This window comes from Marmota monax, unplaced genomic scaffold, assembly GCF_021218885.2.
Source record: "Marmota monax isolate L192 unplaced genomic scaffold, Marmota_monax_Labrador192_F-V1.1 WCK01_AAM20220418_F8-fsc00017, whole genome shotgun sequence".
Lineage (NCBI taxonomy): Eukaryota > Metazoa > Chordata > Mammalia > Rodentia > Sciuridae > Marmota > Marmota monax.
The window spans coordinates 6,153,294-6,174,270 of NW_026695241.1; the positions used below are offsets into that span (position 1 = coordinate 6,153,294).

Genomic DNA, 20,977 nt, shown 5'->3' on the forward strand with positions numbered 1-20,977 from the left:
GGAGGGAGAGGGGGGCAGTGGGACTGGGGAGCAGAAGACCGGCTGCCTGGCCAGACTTCCCAGGCCAGGGACAGAACTACCAGGACGGGGACAGACTCTGCAAACAGGGACATCTGGTTGCCCTCTGATAAGCCTCAGTCTGGGCTTCTGAGGGCATTGTGTGAGACTGGAAGGTAAGAAAGGAACAAGGGTTTTCAGGAGAGAGATGATAGTGGAAGGGAGCCAGGAGGGTTGTGTGGCTGGAGGGGGAGGCTATGGCCGGGCTATGAGCATGACTCCTGGATATTAGCCGGGGCACAGTCTGCCTTCGGCACATCTGACAGGTTGCGAAAGGTGCAGGAACAGAAGCAGATGGCGGGATCAGCCAGGGCCTGGCAGAGGGGACTCCATGGAGTCAGGGGCAGAAGTAACCAAGGCAGTGTTGGAGAGGACCAGAGAACCATGGGAAGGGGACAGTGGAGGCACTGGTGACACAGCTGTGTGTCCACCCATATCAGGAAGGAGGAGGACCCATGTGTCTACCTGAGGATGGGCAGTCCCTACAAGGAGTCTGCTGGGACAGTAAAAATGCGCTCTCAGCTGCTCCAAGAGGTGAAGGGACCTAAATTGGAAGCACAAAGGGGTCGTCCCCTTGAATGTGAGGTCCCCATGGCCTGGAAGGACAGAAAGCCATTGTGAGAGTGGAGAGGTGGTAAGCTACGGGAAGGGGAAGACTGTGATGGAGCCATCCTGGGACAAGGGAGAGGCACTGGGAAGAGGGGGGTGACGGATGTGGCGATGTGGACGGAGGGGCAGGCGCCTGCGCGAGGGCTGTGGCAGGAGTGCTGTTCACCTCAGCTGGGTCCTCGGGTTGGGGGTGCTGCAGCTGCTGGAAGGGGAACTGGGCTCAGTGGGAACCTGTGTTTCCAGTCCACGTAGGAGCCTGACCTGTCTCCTGGGGCGGGACCGTGAGACAAGAAAGGCTCTGGGTTGGCTGGGCGGCTTTGGCTAAGGCGTCACGCACAGCTCTGAGATTCCTGCCTGATCTCATGCACTCTGGCGCATCAGAAGTCTGGAGGGGCATCAAGTGAAACTGCTCCAGAGGTGGCTGCAGCCCTGTTCCCAGGCACCCCAGGAGCAGTGGACAGCTGCAATCATGGCGCACACGAGTGCTGGACGACGCCCTTCTTTCATGGTTCCTTCCCACACCCGAAGGCGGCCATGCTGACAGCAGACTGGGAAAGGGGCGCACCCCACAGGCTGCACTGGCGGGTCGTTTGGTAGACAGCGGAATGCTGGTCCGTCAAACGAATCTGACTAAGGACCCTGCTCTGAGGAGCAGGCAGCTCTTCTGAAGTTCAAAGAGCCCTGAAGACAGAGCCTCCTTTAAGCTGCCTTCAGGCCGCAGGCTTGTTTATTGCATGCCACGCTGCATCCCGTCCTGCGTGGCTGGCGGGAGCTGCCGAGGGCCTGAGTGGGGAGAGGGAGCCTGGGCACGAGGCAGCTGGCTCTGCTAAATCGTGAAACTTTGCTGCTTTGCTCTCGCCGGTCTTTGAAAGCGTCCATCTGTTCGTTGAGATCTGGGAAATTGCTGTGGCTCGTATTTTACTGGTTGGCAGCCTGGTTCCCAATATGTGCCCCTGCCGGAGGAGAGAGGAGCAAGAAGATTCAGTAACTGCAGGGACTGGCGGCCTTGTCACCGCCTCTGACTGATTGATACGTAGCTGAGTGAGGGGACCCAGCACAGAGACAGGCAGCCCAGGGCTGCATGCCCGCACCTCCCTGGTTTTCCCTTGAAGAGATGCCTCTGGTCCATCTTGTAACTCTGGGTAAAACCTGGGTACAGGTAGATTAATTCTGGCTGGGTACTGTGGCACACCCCTGTAATCCCAGCAGCTTGGGAAGCTGAGGCAGGAGGATGGTAAGTTCAAAGCCAGCCTCAGCAATTTAGCGAGGCCCTAAGCGACCCAGTGACCCCCTGTGTCTATATAAAATATAAAAATGGCTGGGGATGTGGCACAGTGGTTAAGCACTCCTGGGTTTAATCCCAAAAAAACAAACAACAACAACAAAAAAGGATTCAAATATCCTTCCCTTTCCCTTTCACAGCTGATCTTTAGAAACAGGTCTTTTTCATCCAAGGTTTCAGCTTTTTCTTTCCATATGTAGAAAGAATGATTGACAGAAAGCAAAACTTGACCATAGTCTATTAATTGTATCTTATTTTCTTTCAGAATTTAAAGAAAAAAAAATGCTTTCAAGATTAAGAGCAACTTTCTTTCTCTGAAGAAAGGCTTATCAAATGTCTAGATGTCCTCCCTTGTGCTGTGGCCAGCTTGCCAGTAGCACTCTTTGACAGGCACCAGGTCCTGATTCCTGTACCGTCACGGCTCAGTCTAACCAGGGTCAACACTCGCAGGGAAGAGGCTCCATGGGAGGTAGAGGTCTTTGCTCTTCGGTCCACCCTCCCTTTTTGGAACCGAGCCCTGCATGGTGACTGCTTTGACACCTAGCAGGCTTTTCCACAGTTAATACGTGGCCTGTATGTAACTTTTTTCTCTCTAATGAAATGTGAAGCTCCTGTGCCAATATTTGGTGAAATGGGGAATTTCAAATTCACTAATGGGGAAAACTGCTTTTAGTGACCTACCCTAGGTCACATGATAGGTTAGAAGGAAACCAGGCAAGAAGATGGTAGTCACTTAGGAGTGGAGAGCCTCAGTGACAGGAAGGCAGAGGCTGAGAGTGTGGTGCTGTGGGTTCAAGTCCAGCTTCCACTTCCTAACTCCAAGACCTGAGGTGAATCCCTTAATCCCTCTGTGCTTCTGTTTCTCAAAGTAAGATGGGGATCACAACTGTGCCCCCCACGGTGCTATTGTGTGGATTCAGTGAGCTAATACAGGGTGTGTACACTCCATAGATATCAGCTACGAACCTTCCTGTCATCCTCTGTAATTCGGGTCACGCCCTGATGGAAGCTCCTCTGTATCTGTTTGACAGTGAGGAAGGCATCTCCTTTCTGAGCCTGTCCCTGTCCCTGCTCCCCTGACCATACTTCACTGGTGGGAGGGGCTGACATGAGAGCCTGTCGTGGCTGGTGGTTGGCCAGAGCATTTGCCTGTTAAGTGTTGCTTGCTGTCTGTCTGTCCAGCCTGTGACCCAGCTTATTGAGGGACTGGACAGAGGCCTGGCTGGTGTGACTGGTTCTCAAGTAGGGACTTTTCTGGCTGGTCTGAGGGAAGCTAAGCTGGGCCTTCAGCCTTCTGCCTGCCAGACCCGGCTGCTGAAGAAGGGAGGACTCTCCCCATGGCCAATGTGGGGGTCTTTCCTCGATCTGGAGGGCCCCCGCTCAACTGTCACCTCCTCTGAGAAGCCCTCTGGACCCTCAGCGTTTGACTCTGTCTCTTGAAGGACTTCTTGAGCCCCCTGTTCATGGATGTGTCTTTCTGGACAGGAAGTCCCCTGAGAGGAGGGCCCTGTCCTGAGGAGCACAGTGGCCTATGAGACAGGTGTGGGGGCAACAGGGAGTGACAACTTGGGAGTGACGACTTGACAGGCATCATTCCCCTATCACAGATGAGGCCCAGAGCTTTGGGTGCTGTTGCCCTTCAGTAGGTTTTGCTCAGATGCCACTAGAATGTGCTATTTTTAAACAAACAGGTTTATAATTTCTTTGAGCAGAGGGCCCTGGGTGTTTGCTGGTTTGGCCTGGGCACAATCATTTCTGACCACGGTCACAGGAAATGACTTTGAGGCAAGACTGGAGAATGTAGCCGCATGGTTTCACATGAGACCACAGAGGCTAAGTCAGGGCTAATTGATAGAACCTTCTGGTACAGCAGGATGTTGGTGCTTTGCAGCTGGATCTAGAGAGGAGCTGCTGGGCTGTAAGGCAGCTCCGACCAGGTGTACTTGGACAGCCAGATCCCCAGGCTGATCTGTAGCACCTGCTCCAGGAGCCAAGTGGGAGACAAGGTTGGGGGGACAGCCCTCTGCTAGAGGGTCCTGGATGGGGGCAGTGACCACCCTCCCAAGGCCACCAGGTCAGACATGGTAAGGTGGCAGATGTTGAGGGAATCAGGACTGAGCATTCGCAGCAGCAGGCTTTCTTCTGCCCAGAGAGCCCTATAGACCAGAGCTCTTTGCCCGTGTCCTATGAGTACAGATAACCGAGGAAGGGACAGTCTCAGCCCTTGATGTGCTGGGGAATGGAAGAGGGAGCTTGTCACCTAGCGCAGGACTGCTGGTCCTTTACCCCACTTGTCATACAGATATCATTAAATATCATTTTATGTTTGAAAATAAAAAGCCAGTCCAAGCCCTGCGCCCTTGGGTCAGCTGACTTGTGTAGTAGTAGAGTTCTGTCATATCCTGGGTCTTGTCTTGCCCCTGGATGGTGACTTAGGACACAGCCTCAGCCCTTCGTAAAGTGGTTCCCCCCATGGATTGTGAGTGTGGCGTCCAGGGCAGAGTCCTCTGCTTTTCTGGAGGCAAGCAGCCCCACCTTGGCTCAGTGGTACCTTCTGGCTTAGCAGGTGCTTCTCTGGGGAAGATGGGGACACCCACACTGTCTTAACTGGGATTACAGGGTGCTACCAACCTGTCTTTGGGGGCAGATGGCAGCAGAAGCAGTAACCCACCCAAAAGCAAGCCTGCCAATGCCAAGGTCAGAGGTGTGAAGCCAGTGGGGAGGTCCAAAGAGGGAGGTGTCAGAATAATGGGGGGGCTGGTAATTGAGTTTCTGATGACATACGCCATGTCTTAAGATCCTCTTGAAACCATATTTCGGGTATGTAACATTTTCTGGCTGTTGGGCGTATGCGTCCTCTTTGAAGCAAAAGGAATATCCTCTGGGCCAGGAGAGCTTCTGCTCTATGTCATGTGGCCCCTGTGTGCCCCCTCACCTACACCCTCCCCCAGATTGTCACCGGGCACAGGCACACTCCCGCAGATGCGCTAGCTGTGTGGTCTTTGAATCCCTCCTACCGCTGCAGCGGCTGTTGTGGTGCTGGCATTGGGGTCCCCGCTCTCACCGAGGAGAAGTCACAGAAGTGACACAGGCCCAGCGGAGGCTCTGAAATGGAAGCTCACCAGGAATTCCTTCCCTTCACCTTAAGGAAAACATCTACTCTGTGTTTATTTCTACTTTCCGTTTGGAGACCTGGATAATGAGCCGCGGGCAGCGCAGTTCAGCTTCTCGTTAGTCATCATGAGCTAATTTTTTTTCAAATCTGACATTTTCTGTCCAAGGCATTTATTCTTAGAAATTCTGTGCCATTATTCCAGTGTGATTTGACATCTAGGCTTCTCTGCCTTCCTGCTTTGCACAGTTATTGCCCCTGGCCTGGGTCTGGTGATTAGTTTCGCTTCTCTGGGTTTTTTCTTAGTAGATAATGGTCCTGAACTCCCCCTCCTCATCCTTGGCCCCCTGGATTTTAGCCCTGCTGCTGTGATTCCTCCCCCACACGCCTGCCTCTGAACTCAAATGGAGGCTGTCCCCAGGAGAAGGTGGCACTCTGGGCCTGCTGGGCTTGCAGGGTCCAGCTCACTCATGCCTGGGTTACTTTCCCATTGCTGGGCTGGTCCCAGAGGCTCCCCGCTGAGTGCTCACAGGCTCTTTGAGAGCCTTGTCTAGCCTCCCCGTTGTCTGGACCTTCATGCCAAGTTTAAAGCTCTTAGTCCCAAAGCTTTAAGAAGGACATCTGCCTGGAGAAGTCTCTCCCCATAGCACAGATGAGGGCCTAAAATGGCAGGTGGAGATGGAAACCTCCAGACCTGACTCTCACCAGACAGTCAAAGGTACCATTGCAGATTTAGAATCGCATTCACATCTCCTATGGCGGGGGCAGGGGTACCAGGGATTGAACTCAGGGGCACTCGACCACTGAGCCCATCTCCAGCCCTATTCTGTATTTTTATTTAGAGACAGGGTCTCACTGAGTTGCTTAGCACCTCACAGTTGCTGAGGCTGGCTTTGAACTCAGGATCCTTCTGCCTCAGCCTCCTGAGCCGCTGGGATTACAGGTGTGCGCCACTGCACCTTCTATTCTGAGGGCCCCTTTTACAGATGGAGAAGGCCAGATAAGGAAAGGGCCAAAGCAGTTAGTGGCAGCCACACCTGGAGTCCTGATCTGTCACTCTTAAGGGCTTCAGGCCCCCTTTCTCCATCTGTGGAATGGGGTGGCGCCTGTCTCCTGGAGCTGGGATTGGGGTTGGATAAGAGATCAGCTCTCTGAACTGCTTCAGGGCAGATCCTGGCCCCAGGAAGCCTGGCCTCCTGCTCTGAAGGGGGAAACAGGCTTCCTCCCCGCCCTCGCGGGGGTCAGGATCTCAAGCAGTGCCTCTGGGCCCCTTTCTCTGGCTCACTGCTGGAGTGAAGCCACTTTCCTGCGCCTGCCTCTTCCTCTCCCTGCTGCCCAGAGCTGGAATGTGTCTGAACCACCAGCTTCAGGGATTTATGAGCCCACTCACAAGCCAGAAGGTGGGGCTGAGGGGTGGCTTTGGAGGAAGGAATGACAAATGCACCAGGAATTGCCAAATCTCAACCCTCAGACTCGGGGAGGTCCTAACCTGGAGCCAAGGCAGCCCCTCTCCCTGCACAGACTCTGAATCTGCTCCAGCCCTGGGCACAGAGCCCCACCCGCACTCCTCTTACCACCTGGCAAGTACCCTCGTGGGCGCTGCTGACCTGTGTGGAGTTAGATGACAGTGTCCTCCTCCTAGAGCAGCTGGTGAGAGGGTGCCAGGACTGGAGGAGACCCTGCCCCTCATCTGGCTCCCTGAGGCCTTGACACCAGCCCCCCCCAACCCCTAGGAAAGGAGAAAATAGAGCAAACCAACACCTGAGAGCTTCCCCAGAGCCCAAAAAGCCCCAGTCTCCAGGAGCCTTGAGAAGGCCTTTGAGAGCTGCCAGCCAAGGAGAGCCTCTGCGGGTGCTGTGCACCAAGTTCTCCCATGGATGGACACGTGATCCCTCTCCTCCCTCCACCAGTGCGCGTCCTCCCCTTTTTTTTAATCTGGTTGGTGTTTATATAACACCCGTCTCTTAAAATACCTTTGCAGGTATTATTTCTTTGGGAGCCTTTCAGAACATCAACTAGTTAGTCACCCAAAAGCCTTGTGAAGAGGACAGGGCTGAGCCCAGCACCTGGCCTGCCAGCCATCATCCGGCCCATGTCAGTCACTTCCTCACATTGATTCAGCATGCCAGTCCCTTGGCAGGTTTTGTGCCAATTAAATGAGATGATAGTGATAAGATGTGTGCAGGAGCTCCCCAGCCACTCCACCTGGAGGGGGAGATGTAAACACCAACAAGGGCGTACAAGGCAAATCAGAAGGCAGACGGGCAGCTGTGCAGGACACACGGGGCCCTGTGCTTGTGGGGCTGGGGACCCGTTTCACAGGAATGACCCGTGGGCTGAGTTTTGGCAGCTGAGTAGAGGTGAGACTCTTCCACAAGTCAGGGACAGATGGAGTTTAAATGGATAGCAAGCCAGCTGCTGGGGATGTGTGGGACACCCAGGGAGGCCTGCATGCAGAGCAGGGAGCCGATGCCGGTGAGGCTTCTGCTGGGTGAGGTGTGTTGGGGTGGTTATAAGAGAACCTCATTATTTTTTAGAGAGAATTTAGGGGTGAAATGTCACAATGCCTGTAGTTCACCATAAAAATACTACCCTTGCCCCCAAAACAGATGAAACCAATGCAAAGAAGGTTAACTGTTGTTAAACTCAGATATTTGTAAGTAGGTGTTCTTTATATTAGCCTTTCTACTTTTCTACAGGTTTGAGATTTTTAAGATCAAATTTAAACAACCAAGGTCACTGTGACCAGGTTTGTGTTTTGGAGAGATTGCTGTGGAGGGCAGGTTACTGGGAACTAAGAGTCACTAAGGACAGTCACTAAGGCTCAGGCTGGCTCTCAGGCCTTCCTCAACGTAAGGGGACACAGGAGGAGGAGCAGGTAGAAGAAAGAGGCTGGTGGCAGATCTCACTGGCCACCTTGAGGTAGGTGACCTGGTCAGTTACACAGAGATGCCCCAGTGCATGTGCCTGGACGGGTCTGTAAGTTGCATGTGACTAGGCTGATACAGTGGCTTTGGGGAGGGACTGTGGCCAGTAAATGACACCTGAAGCTGGACCTGGGATGTAAACCCCAGAGAGGAAGAAAGATGGCCTAGGACAGCCCTCAAGGAACACCAGCATTTAAGAAGCAGGAGGAAATTTGACTCATTTGGAAATTGAGCTGCTGATGGTGTAGACAGATTCTCCTCCCTCCCTCCCCATCCCTTTGTGGCCAGGATTTGGATCAGGCTCTGCCAGACTCACAAGCCCTACTTCCCACAGCCCTACCCTGCCACCAGTTTAGGGTTGTGGCCCATATGAGGCCCTGTTCCCATGCAGTGGTTATGCCACTGTGCAGAGGAGGGTCTCGGTCAGCAAAGTCACCCTTGGCTAAGTGTCAGGAGCAGAAATGGCTTCAATTAGAGCAACAGCCTCCACACAAAGAGCCTGGGCCCTTGGCAAGCAGCATGGCTTCTCTGGGCCTCCCGTTCCTTCCTCAGTGCATGGAGACAGTGGCACCATCTCACTGGGCTGAGAGAGAACTAGGTGTGGTCACGTGCATGAGTCAGGACTTCAGTGTTGTCTAATGACCACTGTCATGGCTTAGATCTCGGGAGAAATATGAACCAGCCCCTCTAAGAGTCTGTTTGAAACTCAGCTCTTTGCCAGTTGTCAGTCCCCCAGGGGTTGGTGGTGACCCCAAGTTTATAACAACAGTGACTGTTACTGGCAGGGATCCTGGATATGCTCACGCACCCACACACATACCCTCAGCCTGGAACCCAGCCTTGCCAAAGGTTAGCCTCGATTAGATTCATAATAGAAATGCTGGCCAGTGTCCTTCCAAATGCTGCAGAAACTGCTGGCCCAGGCCCGCAGGGGAGCCTCTGGTGCATGATGCTCTTTCTTTCTTCATAAATGAAGAAGCAAAGCAGGCCCACTGCAGAAAGCAGCCCCTCCCTACAGGGCCCTGCGTCCCTGCAGCATCTCTCTCATCCTCTGTGTTAGGCCAAGGGATCCAGACAGATGCGTGGGGCTGGAACCACAGCCCGAGCCAGCAATCCCTGCGGGGATCTCCCAGAACAAACCAGAAGCAAAATCTGCTTCTTCCTAAGGACAATATGCATTTTTCCAGGCCTTTCAAAGCAAGGCAGGTCAATCGAGTTATAATTGGCTCCCTAATTAGAACTCCCACAAGCTGTTAAACTCTTTTACCTGCTGCCTGGCATCTTCCACAAACGTGGCAGATCCACTTCTGCCTGTGGAATGATTAGAGAAAGCCAGATTTTTGCCGACAGCAGCCCCCTCCGGCCACCCCCTGCCACCACTCTTAACATCCAGGTACCCACCAGCAAGCATGACAGGGACATGGCCCCATTTACCAGGAAATGGCTGCAGGGAAGTGAGGCTCCGAAGGCTTCCTTGCTGGAGCTCTGTGGAGGCTGAAGAAGACCCATCCTGTCCCCATTTCCCAGGGAGCTTTGCACGAAGCCCCAAACCTCTGCTAGTTGAGTTGCCCCGTGGTAAAGAAAATGTACCCCCCATGTCCTCAGCACTCAAGAAAACAGTATTTTTGTGTGGCCCCTCTCGACTGGCAAAATGACAAAGATGACAGTGTGCTTTAGGTGCTGGAATCGGTGCCCTTTATGGCCCAGAATCACCTGTATGTCCTTCATGGGCCCTCTACTCCAGTGCCAGGGCCTCTTCAGCCCCTGTCAGCTCCAAGGCACGTGCAGTGCCTGCTGGGGCCAGCTCATCTGGCTTGTCTCGCCCCAGCTCCACTGCAGCAAACTCACGTGGGCAGCCAAGCCAGCCACGGTGGGAGGATTACACCACGGAAATCAGCAGGCACCACGGAGCATGACAGGGACATGGCCCCTTAGGAGGCCACTTTTCTGGCACACGTTCCTCTGGACTGGTCTAGGTAGAAGTGTTATTCTGAAGGAGGGAGGCAAAGGAGAGTCGGGGACAGCAGAGGCCATGGGCAGAGAGGAGCACCCAGTGGCCCTGACTCAGGACCCTGGCAGAGGGTGTTGTAGCACAGATTTCATGGGGTTCGCCTGCCCTCCACCTGAGTCAGGCTGGAGGAGACCCAGGAGAGAGGGGCTGTGTCGGAATTGTCCAGGCGGTGACAGAATGGGCACTGTGGTGGGGAAGTGCACAATTTGGAGCAGAGCAGGAAATATTCTCATTTGAAGTCTAGCTCCATCATACAGTGATGACTTGGGTGACCTCAGCGTGCCACTCAGCCTCTATAATGCAGAAGTAAACATTCCACGGGTCACTTGGAGTCCTGAGCACTTGCCTTGCACAGGAGCCTCACCTCGCGGCTGGCAGTCTGACAGGCCTTTCCGTTGGCGTCACATAGGAAGTGAAGAGATCCCCAGAGCCCCTAGATTTGATATGATGTGCCCCTTCCTGTTCTCTAGGAATAAAAGGGCTCCCTTTTCAGCAGAGTGTCCCAGTGGGAGAATGGGCTGCCCAGGGGGGTTACAGGGGACAGATCCTGGGGCAGCCAGTGCCATAGCAGGGCACTCTGGCCCAGAGAACCACACTCACCTTGCCCAAGTCTACCATAGCCTGAGCAGTAACCATATGAGCCGCATTTGTGGCCACTTGCATTTATTTTTCCAGTTTCCAGCACAGCCGCCTCATTGTCTGAGCTCCCAAGGCCCTGGGTTGGAGCTTCCTGCAGGGCCATTTGACTTCTGAGAAGGCTGGGCTGCTCCCTGTCACTGTAGCCATTAAAGGGTAGGGGCTAGTGCCTATTAGCTCAGCAACCCTTCACCTCTGCAGATGGGGGCAGCTTGCTGCTCCTCCCCTCAGAGCTAACTGGGGGTGTTTGAGAAAATGACTTCAGTCTCCATGCTGGATTGTTCCACACTGAAGTGGTAGTGATAGGAGCTCAGCTGCACAGGAGAAGACAGTGTAGGGCTGGTCTCTTCTCTGGCCCCCCAACCATGCAGTTCACCAGGTGTCACCCACTCCCCTCTGGGACCCCATGGACCACAGCCTATTCGTCTTGTCCTTGCTCCAGCCCTGGGCCTGATTTCAGGTGCTCTAGAGAGGAAGCTTATGAAATCTCCAGGAGTGACAGTCCCTATTGCTGCTGGTTGCCTATAGTTCCAGTGACTTGAGAGACTGGGGCAGAAGGAGGCATGTTCAAGGCCAGCCTCAACAATTAGCAAGGCCCGATCTCAAAAATTAAAAAGACTAGAGATGTAGCCCAGTGGCAGAATGCCCCTGAGTTCAGGGCTCAGTAATGGGGGGTGGGGGAGGAAACCAGAAATATCCCATTTCCAAGAAAACTGCCAGGGTGTCTTTTTGGTTTTGGTCTTGGTTTTTTTTATTCTTTGGTTTTTTTCCCCTTTCTCCAGTGCTATTGCGTCAGAAATGCATGCGTTGTGATGAGCAGCAGCCAAGGAAGATGGGGCGCTGTCAGCGAGCCCCCCTGCCCCTCTTGCCCAGACTTGGGTTGTGAGTTCTCTGGTTATTGAAATGTTTCTGTGGGAGAAAACTTTCTCTAAGGCTTATCAATTACTGTCCTCCCTTCCTGGGAAAGTATCTTCCCATGCCTGTTTGTTCTTGTGTAAAAATGGAAAGATAGTTTATGCTAGATCCTGGCAGATGTGACCAGTGTGACCGCACGCATAGCAGGTGGGGAGTTACCCCAGGGTCCGGGTTCCAGCGGGCTGTTGGGACTGTCCCTCCACAGTCCAGTGCAGCAGAGCATTGCCCAGAGGCTGCTTGAGGGGCCCAGCAGGGCCTGGCGGGGGCAGTTGCCTTCAGGCTGGGCCTGGAGGCACATAGAGGACCGTGGGCTGAACAGGAGGGGTGGCTGGAGTCTAGCTGGGGGTGACGCCCACTCTCTTGGTTACCTATTATGTGCCTACAGTATACCAAGAACGGGCCAGGGGCTGGAAAGACTTTCAACCAACAAGGACATATTGTGACCTGAGTCACCTGGGCTCTGTTCTCTGAGTCCAGCCAGCAGACTTCCTTCCTGGCCCTGCTGCCTGTTGCAGCCTCCCAGCATTCCCAGTGAGTCCACCAGTTCTCACTGCCACCCTTAAGGAGTTGTCCTGACCTGCTTGGTGACCCTGCAGGGTGGCTGCACTCCAGGCAGATGGGAGCAGAGCTGCCTGCTCCCCCTGTGCAGAGGTCGGGGCCAGGGCTGCTTTCTGTTTGCACTCAGTTTTGCTGGGAGTCATTTACACACCTTCTGCTCCTCCTTGGGAAGTTGCTCCAGACTCTCTCTCCTCTCAGAAGCTCCCCCCCACCTCAACTGTGCTCAAGCCCTGGGGGAACAGACAGGCTGGGTATTAGGTGCTCCAAAGACACTCCACTGAGAGAAAGAGCCCATCAGCCCTAGAGTTCTCAGCTGGAGGCCATTAACTCCGCCCCTTCACTTTCTAGATTAGGAGAATGGAGGCTGAGGAGGAGGAGGCTGCCAGCTGATGGTGGATCACTGAGCGGTCCCAGGGTGCACCCCAGGGGATGGCTCCTGCCCTCCTGCCCCAGGAAAGGCACAACTTCTGGCTTCTCTGTGAGGTTACTAGGGACAGGCTTTTGCTCTCAGTGTTGGTGACAAATGGTCACCCCTCCCTCCCCACCTCACTGAAGGACAGGTTGAAGCAGAGGCTGTCAATGTCATTGGAAAGGGACTGCAGCCTGGGACCACAGGCATGGGGCTGGGGTCCTGGGACTCCAGGAAGCTCCACAGGACCCTCCGCACAGCTCCACAGTGGTTACGTGTGAACTATCCTCTGACCATGGAGAACCTCCTGTGGGAGCCCACCCAGCACTCCCCCAGAGCCCATGGCCATGCCTTCTGCCTGGGCCTGCTCGGCTCACTGCAGCAACAGGGGTCCTAGAGTCCCAGGGGCGTAATTAGCACCAAACTTTCCACTCTGTGCATGGCTTGGGCCATGGGGAGGTGCTTGACTTCCAGGCCTCCCTGCCTGTTCTCCAACTTGTTGGGGAAAGTAGATAAAAATAAATAAATAAGTCAACCAGGGAGATGTATAAATAAGTCAGCAGGAGTCTCTTGCCGATGGAAAAGTACCAGCAGGAGCGGCCGTGCCAGCACCCACAGAGCACGCTGCAGTGCGCAGGTCCCACAGCGCTAGGGCCAAAGCACACTCTCTCCCGGGAGCTGGCAACCAACTTCCACACTCAGGCCCAGCCTCTGAGCTCACAGATATTGCAGCAAAGCACATGACTGAAATGGCAGTTGAGGATGGGGAGGCTGCAGGCTCAGCCGGGAATATCACCAAGAACCACGTCAGGATGGGGAGGATGCCCACCATCCCCACACCTTGCTGGGATCCCACACCTTTCTCCAACCCCACCAGGGCCCACCCAGCCTGGGCTGTTCTTTGGACCTGGTATCCCTTTGCTACTGTCCTTTGCTACTGCATGGGACTTGCTGACCTGACACTCTCAGGTCAGCACATCAATCAGTGCCTCTGTGAGTGTGTTCCTTAAATTTGTGAGTTTCGCATCTCAGGCTGCACCAGGATTCCCCAGGGCCCTCCCTGCCTGGTCCCCATGGACCCCACTGCAGCAGCACCTGGCACCCAAGTGCTCAACTGAGGGCAGCCAAGTGATTCCACTCCAGGGCCAGCACAGAGCAGCCTGGGCCACCTGTGTGGGATATTCCAAGAAGAAAGCAGGGGCCTCACTGGTCTGCAGCACCCAAGTCAGAGAGGAGCCCAACAGCTGTTGAGGTAAAGTCAGCCTGCACCACTGACGTCATTGCTGCCCCTCTCCCCTGACCAGCAATGTCACCAAGGGTGAGTAAAGGGCCGCCGAGTTCCAGATGCACACAGGGTGCACAGAGGGGGCCCTGGGTTGGAGTAATACATGTGTCCCACCTCGTTACCTGTTATTGGGAGTTTGACTGTCACCAGACCTCCTGTCTGGGAGGTGGCCTCAGACCACTCAGGTGTGACACCAAGGGGCAGCTGCTCCACAACGAATTAGGCCTAGGGAACAATGGCTGCTCCCAGAACGCTGGCAGAGGACTTGCTCCAGAGCTCTGGCCAAGAACCTGCTGCCCTGGCCCTGAACCCCTGCCTTCCCGTTTGTTTAGAGAAGGTAGGAATGTCCTCTTATCCTCCTGCCAACAGGCAGAGGCTGGCACTGCACACAACAGAGAAGGCCCTGGCCAGCTCAGGGTGCCTCTGTGGGCGAGATCCACAGCAAACGCACCCTCTGGTGCCCAACCTGTGTCCTCTGAAAGGGCAGGGAGCCTGGCCCCTGTGGCAGTGTGAGCCACTGAGGCCCCAGCACACATCAGTGCTGAGATACCCACGGCACCCAGTGCCTGTTGGTAGAAAGGAGGGGCAGCTAGAAACCTTGGCCATAGCAGAGTGAGCTGGGCCCCACCCTGAGAGCACAGGCACCCAGATGCTCTTCCACAGCTCACTTCTGTGATCTTGGCAGGGTATGATCAGCCCTCAGTAGCCACAGCTTCCCCAGCCACAGACACAGCCATCCACAGGTCAATATCTGGGGAAAAACTGCATTTATTCCAAACGTGCAGTTTTTCTTGTCATTATTTCCTAACTAAATCAGTGTGATGACTACTTACAGACACTTGCGTTGTATCAGGCATTATGAGTGGCCTGGAGAAATCTGAAGTATCCAGAAGGATGTGCACAGGTGACGGGCCAGCACTGCCCATGGTATTCATGTATGGAACTTGAAGTATCCCAGACCAGGCTCCCCACAGATACTGAAAGATGGCCGTCCCTGCCCCACTCAGGGCCTCTATTTGCCCCTATAAAATAAGGATGCTGGCCCTTTTGGGAAAGCACCCCACCCCACCACCTGGACACCTGCTGCAGGAGGTAGGCAGTGAGGCTGTAGGACTTGGAAGCTGCTGGCAGGCTGGCTGTGGTCCCTCTGCTGAATGTCCCTCTGACCCCCAGGGACTGCTCTGTAACAGCCACCACCACAGCCTATGGATATTTCAGCACTAGTGCTGAGCACCCAGTTTCAAAGAAATTAGGCCAGAGGAAGTGCAGGGCACGTCTGTGCGAGATGCACTGGGGGCTGGACGGGCCCTTGGGCTCATGGCCAGACTGACGCATCCTCACTGCTGGTGTTCACGTCCCAACCGCCTGTCACTCGGGCGTGCTGCTCATTGCAGAATAAGCTTTTCTAGAATATTCCAATCCTTCCTGGAAGAAAGCAGCTTTAAAAGATTCTGCAGGTCAGATGCTAAAAAAAGAAAAGAAAAGAAAAAAAAAAAGAGTGAAAGCCATACATTTTCCTGGGGATTGATGATGCCTTTGTCTGAACCCACAGTGAGGTCTCCTTTGAAGGGCCTGTTAAGTAGCAGAATTCAGTGAGGTAGAGAGAGTGGGTGGAAACCCTGGGGAGGGAGAGAGGGAGGGAGGGAGAGCTGTTCTAGAAGATTCCTTTAAGGGGGGCTATCCAGTAGAAAGGGATGGGGGCTTCACCACATGACTCCAGGAGACCCCGAGAACGTCAGAGTGGGGCTTCGATGACAAGGTCCACTGGGCGTGGGCTGCAGGGGAAGCAGTGAGCTCCCCGCACTGGAGAGTGTAGCAAGAGGCCTCCTGTCCGGAACCGCGGCAGAGACTCGTGCATCAGAGGCAGAGCCCCCAGCACCTGTCCCATCCCTGGGGACTTCTGCTTCCACAACTGGTTGGCTGTTGCCTTAGAAAGAGGAGAATCCTTTGAAAACTTCCGTTGTTTCCTTCTGAGTTTTCCTTCAGAGCTGATGCTGGAAAGGTCTGCTCCCCACAAAGCCCATTTCTTCAAATAAAACACGTGATTAGAAAAGGCCCCGCAAGAGTGTGGCTCCTGCAGCCCTCGGATGTCCCCGGTGAGCAATGCCCGTCCTCCCCTGGGACCCTCTGGGGTCCTCCACAGCAGCGGATGGGGTGCGAGGGCTTCCGTCCTCTGCGAGTACACATTCTACCTGGTGGGTAGAGCCTTGGGGTCTGAGGGCCGTGCCCCTGCCCTCCTGGCCCAGGCCAGAAGCCTCATACCCCCGGGTTTGGTTCCTTAGGCTCGTGCCAGGTCTGACTGGCAGCCCAGCCTTGGGGACTTGTTTCAATGACTTGTAGCAGCTTGAGCGTATGTTTTGGTTCTGACATTCAAGCAGGGAGACCTGGGCAGTGGAGGCAGAGGCCACAGCAGTTCCGGAGATTTGGTTTTCATGAGTCCCATCCCCCTCCGTGGGAAAGGGTGTGGCCTGGGGCCCTCGCTTCTGCAGAGGCTCCTGCATCCAAGCTGACCTTGGGCAGTAGGACTCGGCCACCACGTCAGCTGGCGTTCTCCTGTCCTTTGTCCCCGAAGCCTCCTCCTAACCGCCCTTCAGCCCAGGCTCCCCTGAGCAGCACAGGAGCTGCCTTTGTGCTTCTGAAGGTTAAGTGGCTTCATGAACACTCTGTCCCCATCCAGGGCCTTGAGCAGGGCGGAGGGGCTGGAGGCTCCCGGGTGTCGGCCGCAGCAGGTGCGTGTGCCTAAGGAGGAGCCGAGAGCGAGCACACCGGGTGCCACTGCCCCTGCATCTTGGGCAGCACAAGGTGGTTGTGAAGGCTGGTGTTGGCCTCTGGGGGAGCTGCATCAAAACTGTAAAGTGACCCAAAGGAAAAACCCAGCCCTGTCCAGACAGAATGAGGCCCCCTGCGCTGGTGTCTGTTGGGCAGAGATGTGAGCCGTGTGGGGTAGGTCAGGACGTGCTCGCCTTTGCCGCACACCTGGGACCTGGGCCCCGGGAACTCCTGGCCTGGAGGGAGGCTTTCTAGGCTGGCACTGTTGGCCCAGACATGCGCTTGTCCCCCTAGCAAACTCTCAGAACAAACAAAACCCAGAACAGAGCCCAGTTTAGAGAGCAGGGCTCATGGGGCTGCTGGAATCCAGGGGGAGAAGCCAGCAGCCCCTTCCCGTACACCCCCAGGTGCTGCTCCCTGTTCCCTCTTGAGGCACTGGTGGAAAGCAGGTGGGTTCGCAGCTGCAGCCACAAAATGCTTATGCCCCAAACTGATGGCCTCTCTTTTGCTTTCGAGAGAAGAAAGGCCACTGGGGAGGGCGGGAGGCCGGGGCAGCCCCAGGCTGTGTTAGCTGCTCCACAGAAGGCCTTTCAAAGCCCTGTTCCCTGTGGTCTCTCAGAGTGGCACTGGTTTGCTGTTTATGTTCGGATTTGAAAGAAACATTTTTGAAAGCACACCCTCCCTTTCCTCTGATCTATGGAGTCCTCAGAAAAGGAAATGCAAATACCCAAAAGCAAAGGCTTGGTGGGTCCTCTCAGCTGAGGCTTGTGTTCTGAGAATGCAGACACCCAGACCAGGCCTCAGGGCGGGGAGGAGCTCCTGTGGGGACCGACTCAGTTTGCCGGGCACACAGCCCCTGGGGGGACAGGCAGCAGACAGCTGGGGTCCAGGCAGTGCCAGAGCTGCGGAGCCCTGTGTGCAGAGACAACCTCGGCGCTTGCCCCTGGCTCCACCAACCCTGGGGCTCTGCCCTCTGGCCCCACTTTGGGACCAGTGGGGACAAGGCCCTGAGCAGACTCTTATCCTCTTTGGCCCTCTGTTTCCTCATCAGCAAAAAAAGCGTCAGACTAGATGACCACAGGTGGGTTCTGGGGTTTTCTTGGGGAGCAGAGGCTGTGTGACATGTGAGAGCTGCCAAAGGGAGGCCGTAGCAGCCCTCTGGGCTCCGCGGGAACAGCACCTTCCCCAGGCACCACGCCACGCTGCCTTCCCTGGGAGTAGAGGAGGCTCTGAGTGTGCTGGCCTGACTCGGGGGCATGGACAGGATGACCTGAGGCCAGAACTGTCGGGGCTTGCTAGTGGACAGTACGAGGAGCAGACCATGTCACTCCCCCTGTTACCTCTACCCACGGCATCCCAGCCACCCACTCGTCTTTCCCTCCATCTGTCCAGCAAGTGTTCCCAAGAGCCCCCTCTGCCAGGCCCCCTCCTGGTGCCGCATGTGCTAAGACAGTCCCTGCTCTTAGGGAGCAGAGAGTCGGCCAGTTGCTGGCATCCCAGGAGGGCCCCCTTTCCCCTCAGGTCCTAGCAGGAACGAGAAGGACTCTGGTCCCAGTACTAAGGACAGCCGTTGGGAGCTTCACACACCGCCTCATGTGGTCCTGTCGCTTGCCCATGAGCCATTGTCCTCCTCCTGCAGATGAAGCGTCTGAAATGCAGAGCATGGGCCCCCGAAGGCCCAGCGCCCCTCTGCTCTCGGACAACACCGAGTCTTTCCTCTGGGGTGCAGAGGGTTCCTCTGATACATGTCACCCACAGCAGCCAGGGCTCACAGAGCCCCTTTAGCCCCAGCCTAGAAGGTAAAAGCTGGAAGGCAGGCTTTCCTTTAGCTGCTACATCATCACCTTTGTCCAAAGGTCTTGGGAATCCTGGTGGGGCTCCAGTGGCCCCAGCTGTGCCCCAGGTCCTGCCCTGGGAAGGCCCTGGGTGCCTAGGCCTCCTCACCCTCTCCAAGGCCCCCCTCACCCTCCCCAAGGCCAGTCGTGCCAGCCAGAGCACAGGCCCAGGGCTGGCGCCTGCACACAGGCAACATGGATTTAAATGGTATTATTGTCGCTTACGTTTTCAGGGCCTGCTCATTTATTCTTTCTGCCCTGATTACCAGCCACCTGCTCAGTGTCAGGCCCAGAGGTACAGAGATGACCAGGCTCCCTCAGCCCTGCCTCCGGGCGCTCACAGCAAAGCCGGAGATGAGGCATTGTCATTAGCATAGCACCTGTCACACAGGATAGTTGGGAGGACGCCTTGCAGCCAGTAAAACCCTCCACACATGGATGAGAACCCTGTGCGCTCTAGAGGCTAATGTGAGTGGCGGGTCCATGCCTTTGTCCCCCGGTCTATTTGTGTGTTTGGAGAAGCCACCTGCCCACACCACCTTAACACCGCATCCCCCACCCTGCAGTGGTGTCATGGTGGAGTTTCTGACCTAAATCTGAGACAAAAGTTGTCTAAGTCCCACCCTGACATCAGCCTTCCTCCCCGTCCTCGGCCTTGCTGTGGCCTCCCAGCCTCTGCATAAGCAAAGGCAGCTGCCGAGGCGGGCGGCTCACTGCTGCTCGGAGACGCGATGCGGGGGTGGGGCCCACAGCTGCACCCAGGCCCTGGCACAGAGAGCACTGGCGAGTGGGTCACCTCCATTCTTGCACCAGAGGCTTGATTTCCACAACACTATGCGTGGGAAAAAGCAGAAGCCACCCAGAGTGGTGACTCCCACCAGCGCTGAGCCCCAGGACTTCTCTTCCCCAGTAGCTTCTTTTTCAGGGACATCATCTTCCTGTGTCCCTCAAGGTACAAGCAGTGGGCCGTGACAAAGCCAGCACTCAGCTGGCCAGGGGGAGGTCCAAGATCTCCCAAAGGGGCTTTGGCCCTGTGGGTCTCTGACTCAGAGAATGGCCAGGCCGCCTGCTGCTGCCTCTGACATCCCGGGGCTCCAGGGCTCCTGCCGGCTCCCTGGGCACTTGGCCAGGTGTTTAGTCCTGGCGCAGCAAGTACCGGGCATGAAGAAGATGCTAGCTGCCATCATGCTAGCCAAGTCCAAGTCCATTCTGTCTGATTTGAAATAACAGGTTTAATTTAATCCCTTATTTCCAATTTGGTGTATCACCAAGATTTTATTTGTACAAAACACCTGATTAGAATAATTACAAGCTTGGGGAACTGTCTCCACTGTGTCTACAAGAGGGACTAGCACGTGAGCCCTGAGCTTCCCCTTCTCCTGGGGCAGCCCCAGCTGGCGCAGACACCAGGGCTGGGAAGGTGGGAGCTGATCTCCGCACCCTCTGCAGGAGGTGCAGAGGCCACACGCATGCGCGTCACAGGTTCAAGTCTCACTTCACAGAGGCCTTATCCAGGTCGTCTTGTCTGTGAAATGAGGTCTGCAGTAGCAGCTTCTCCTTGACCTGGGTGAGGGTGTCTGGGCCATCTCCTGGAGGTTTTTGTCAATTCCAGTGCAGATGCCATGAGAGGCAGGTCATGTGGTCATGAAATACGTCATCAGAATCTCTTCCTGCCAGGTGGCGGCTGGGAGCAGGAGCCACGTGCCCCAGGGTAGGGCTGCCCAAGGCAGGAGCAGTGTCTTGGGCTCTTGGAGGAGTGGGGATTCCTGGGGCTTTGCGCAGAGGACTGGGGCTCCAGCAGGGATAGCCAGGCTGGCAGTGCTCAGAGCTCAAGGGACTCAGCAGTGTGTCACTGGCAGCTAGCCTGGCAGAACCCGGAGGAGGTCGGGTCGCACTGGCAAAGAGAAGAGTTCAGTCAGCCTCAGAGGGAGGCCCCTGGTCTTTGGAGACGAGAGGAGCCAGGGCGTGTGCGTTCAGCAAGGATATCCACGCTCCAGTGGAGGAGTCGGGCTGGGGCAGGGCAAGAAGGCCTGTTGGCTGCATGGGGATGTGGGTGGCATGTCACTTCTGACACATCTAGGTCCCAGTCCTCCTCTGGCCAATTTTCTTACAACACTGGCCCCGAGCAACAGCTCAGACCCCAGCTGGCATCTGCCCTGCTTGATCCCGCGGAGTGACTGATCTCCACGCTGCTCCTGCGGCACTGGGGAGAGGCCTGTTTTTCGTTCCTGTGCCAAGCTGCCCCAGCAGGTCTGTGCTGCCTCCCTGAGCGGCTCCAGCTTTGGGAATTAATCCCGCTAAACAGATTGCTTGGAAAACCTCCAGGCATCAGGAATGGCAGCCTGCTCCTCCCTGAGGAACAGTCAGGTCTCTGGAGGCTGAAGAGCCGCAGAAGTTCAGAGGCCCAGGGCCAAGGCTGATGGTCCAATGAGTCCACTGGGCTGGTGCTCGGTGGGAATTTGGAGGGTGGGTAGACATGCCCCTGCCCTGTACCCTGGAGCACCCACAGTCAGGGGCTGCTAGACTCTGCCCCACCCCGGCAGGGTAGAGACAGTCGCAGCTGCCGAGAGCA

General features: G+C 55.6%; 1 protein-coding gene across 8 annotated transcripts in view; it reads left to right on the plus strand.

Moving 5' to 3' along the window:
- The window catches only part of Ttc7b (tetratricopeptide repeat domain 7B), a 242,201-nt gene that overhangs the window by 215,911 nt on the left and 5,313 nt on the right, over window positions 1-20,977 (plus strand). Inside the window, exon 22 of one of the 8 annotated variants that reach the window (XM_046440664.2) lies at window positions 11,417-12,399. The exons of the other annotated variants lie outside the window; for them this stretch is intronic. Within the exon in view, the coding sequence (XP_046296620.1) occupies window positions 11,417-11,536 (120 nt within the window). The 3' untranslated portion in view covers window positions 11,537-12,399. Of the gene's footprint in view, window positions 1-11,416; window positions 12,400-20,977 lie in introns of those variants that run through there. 8 annotated transcript variants of the gene reach the window in all.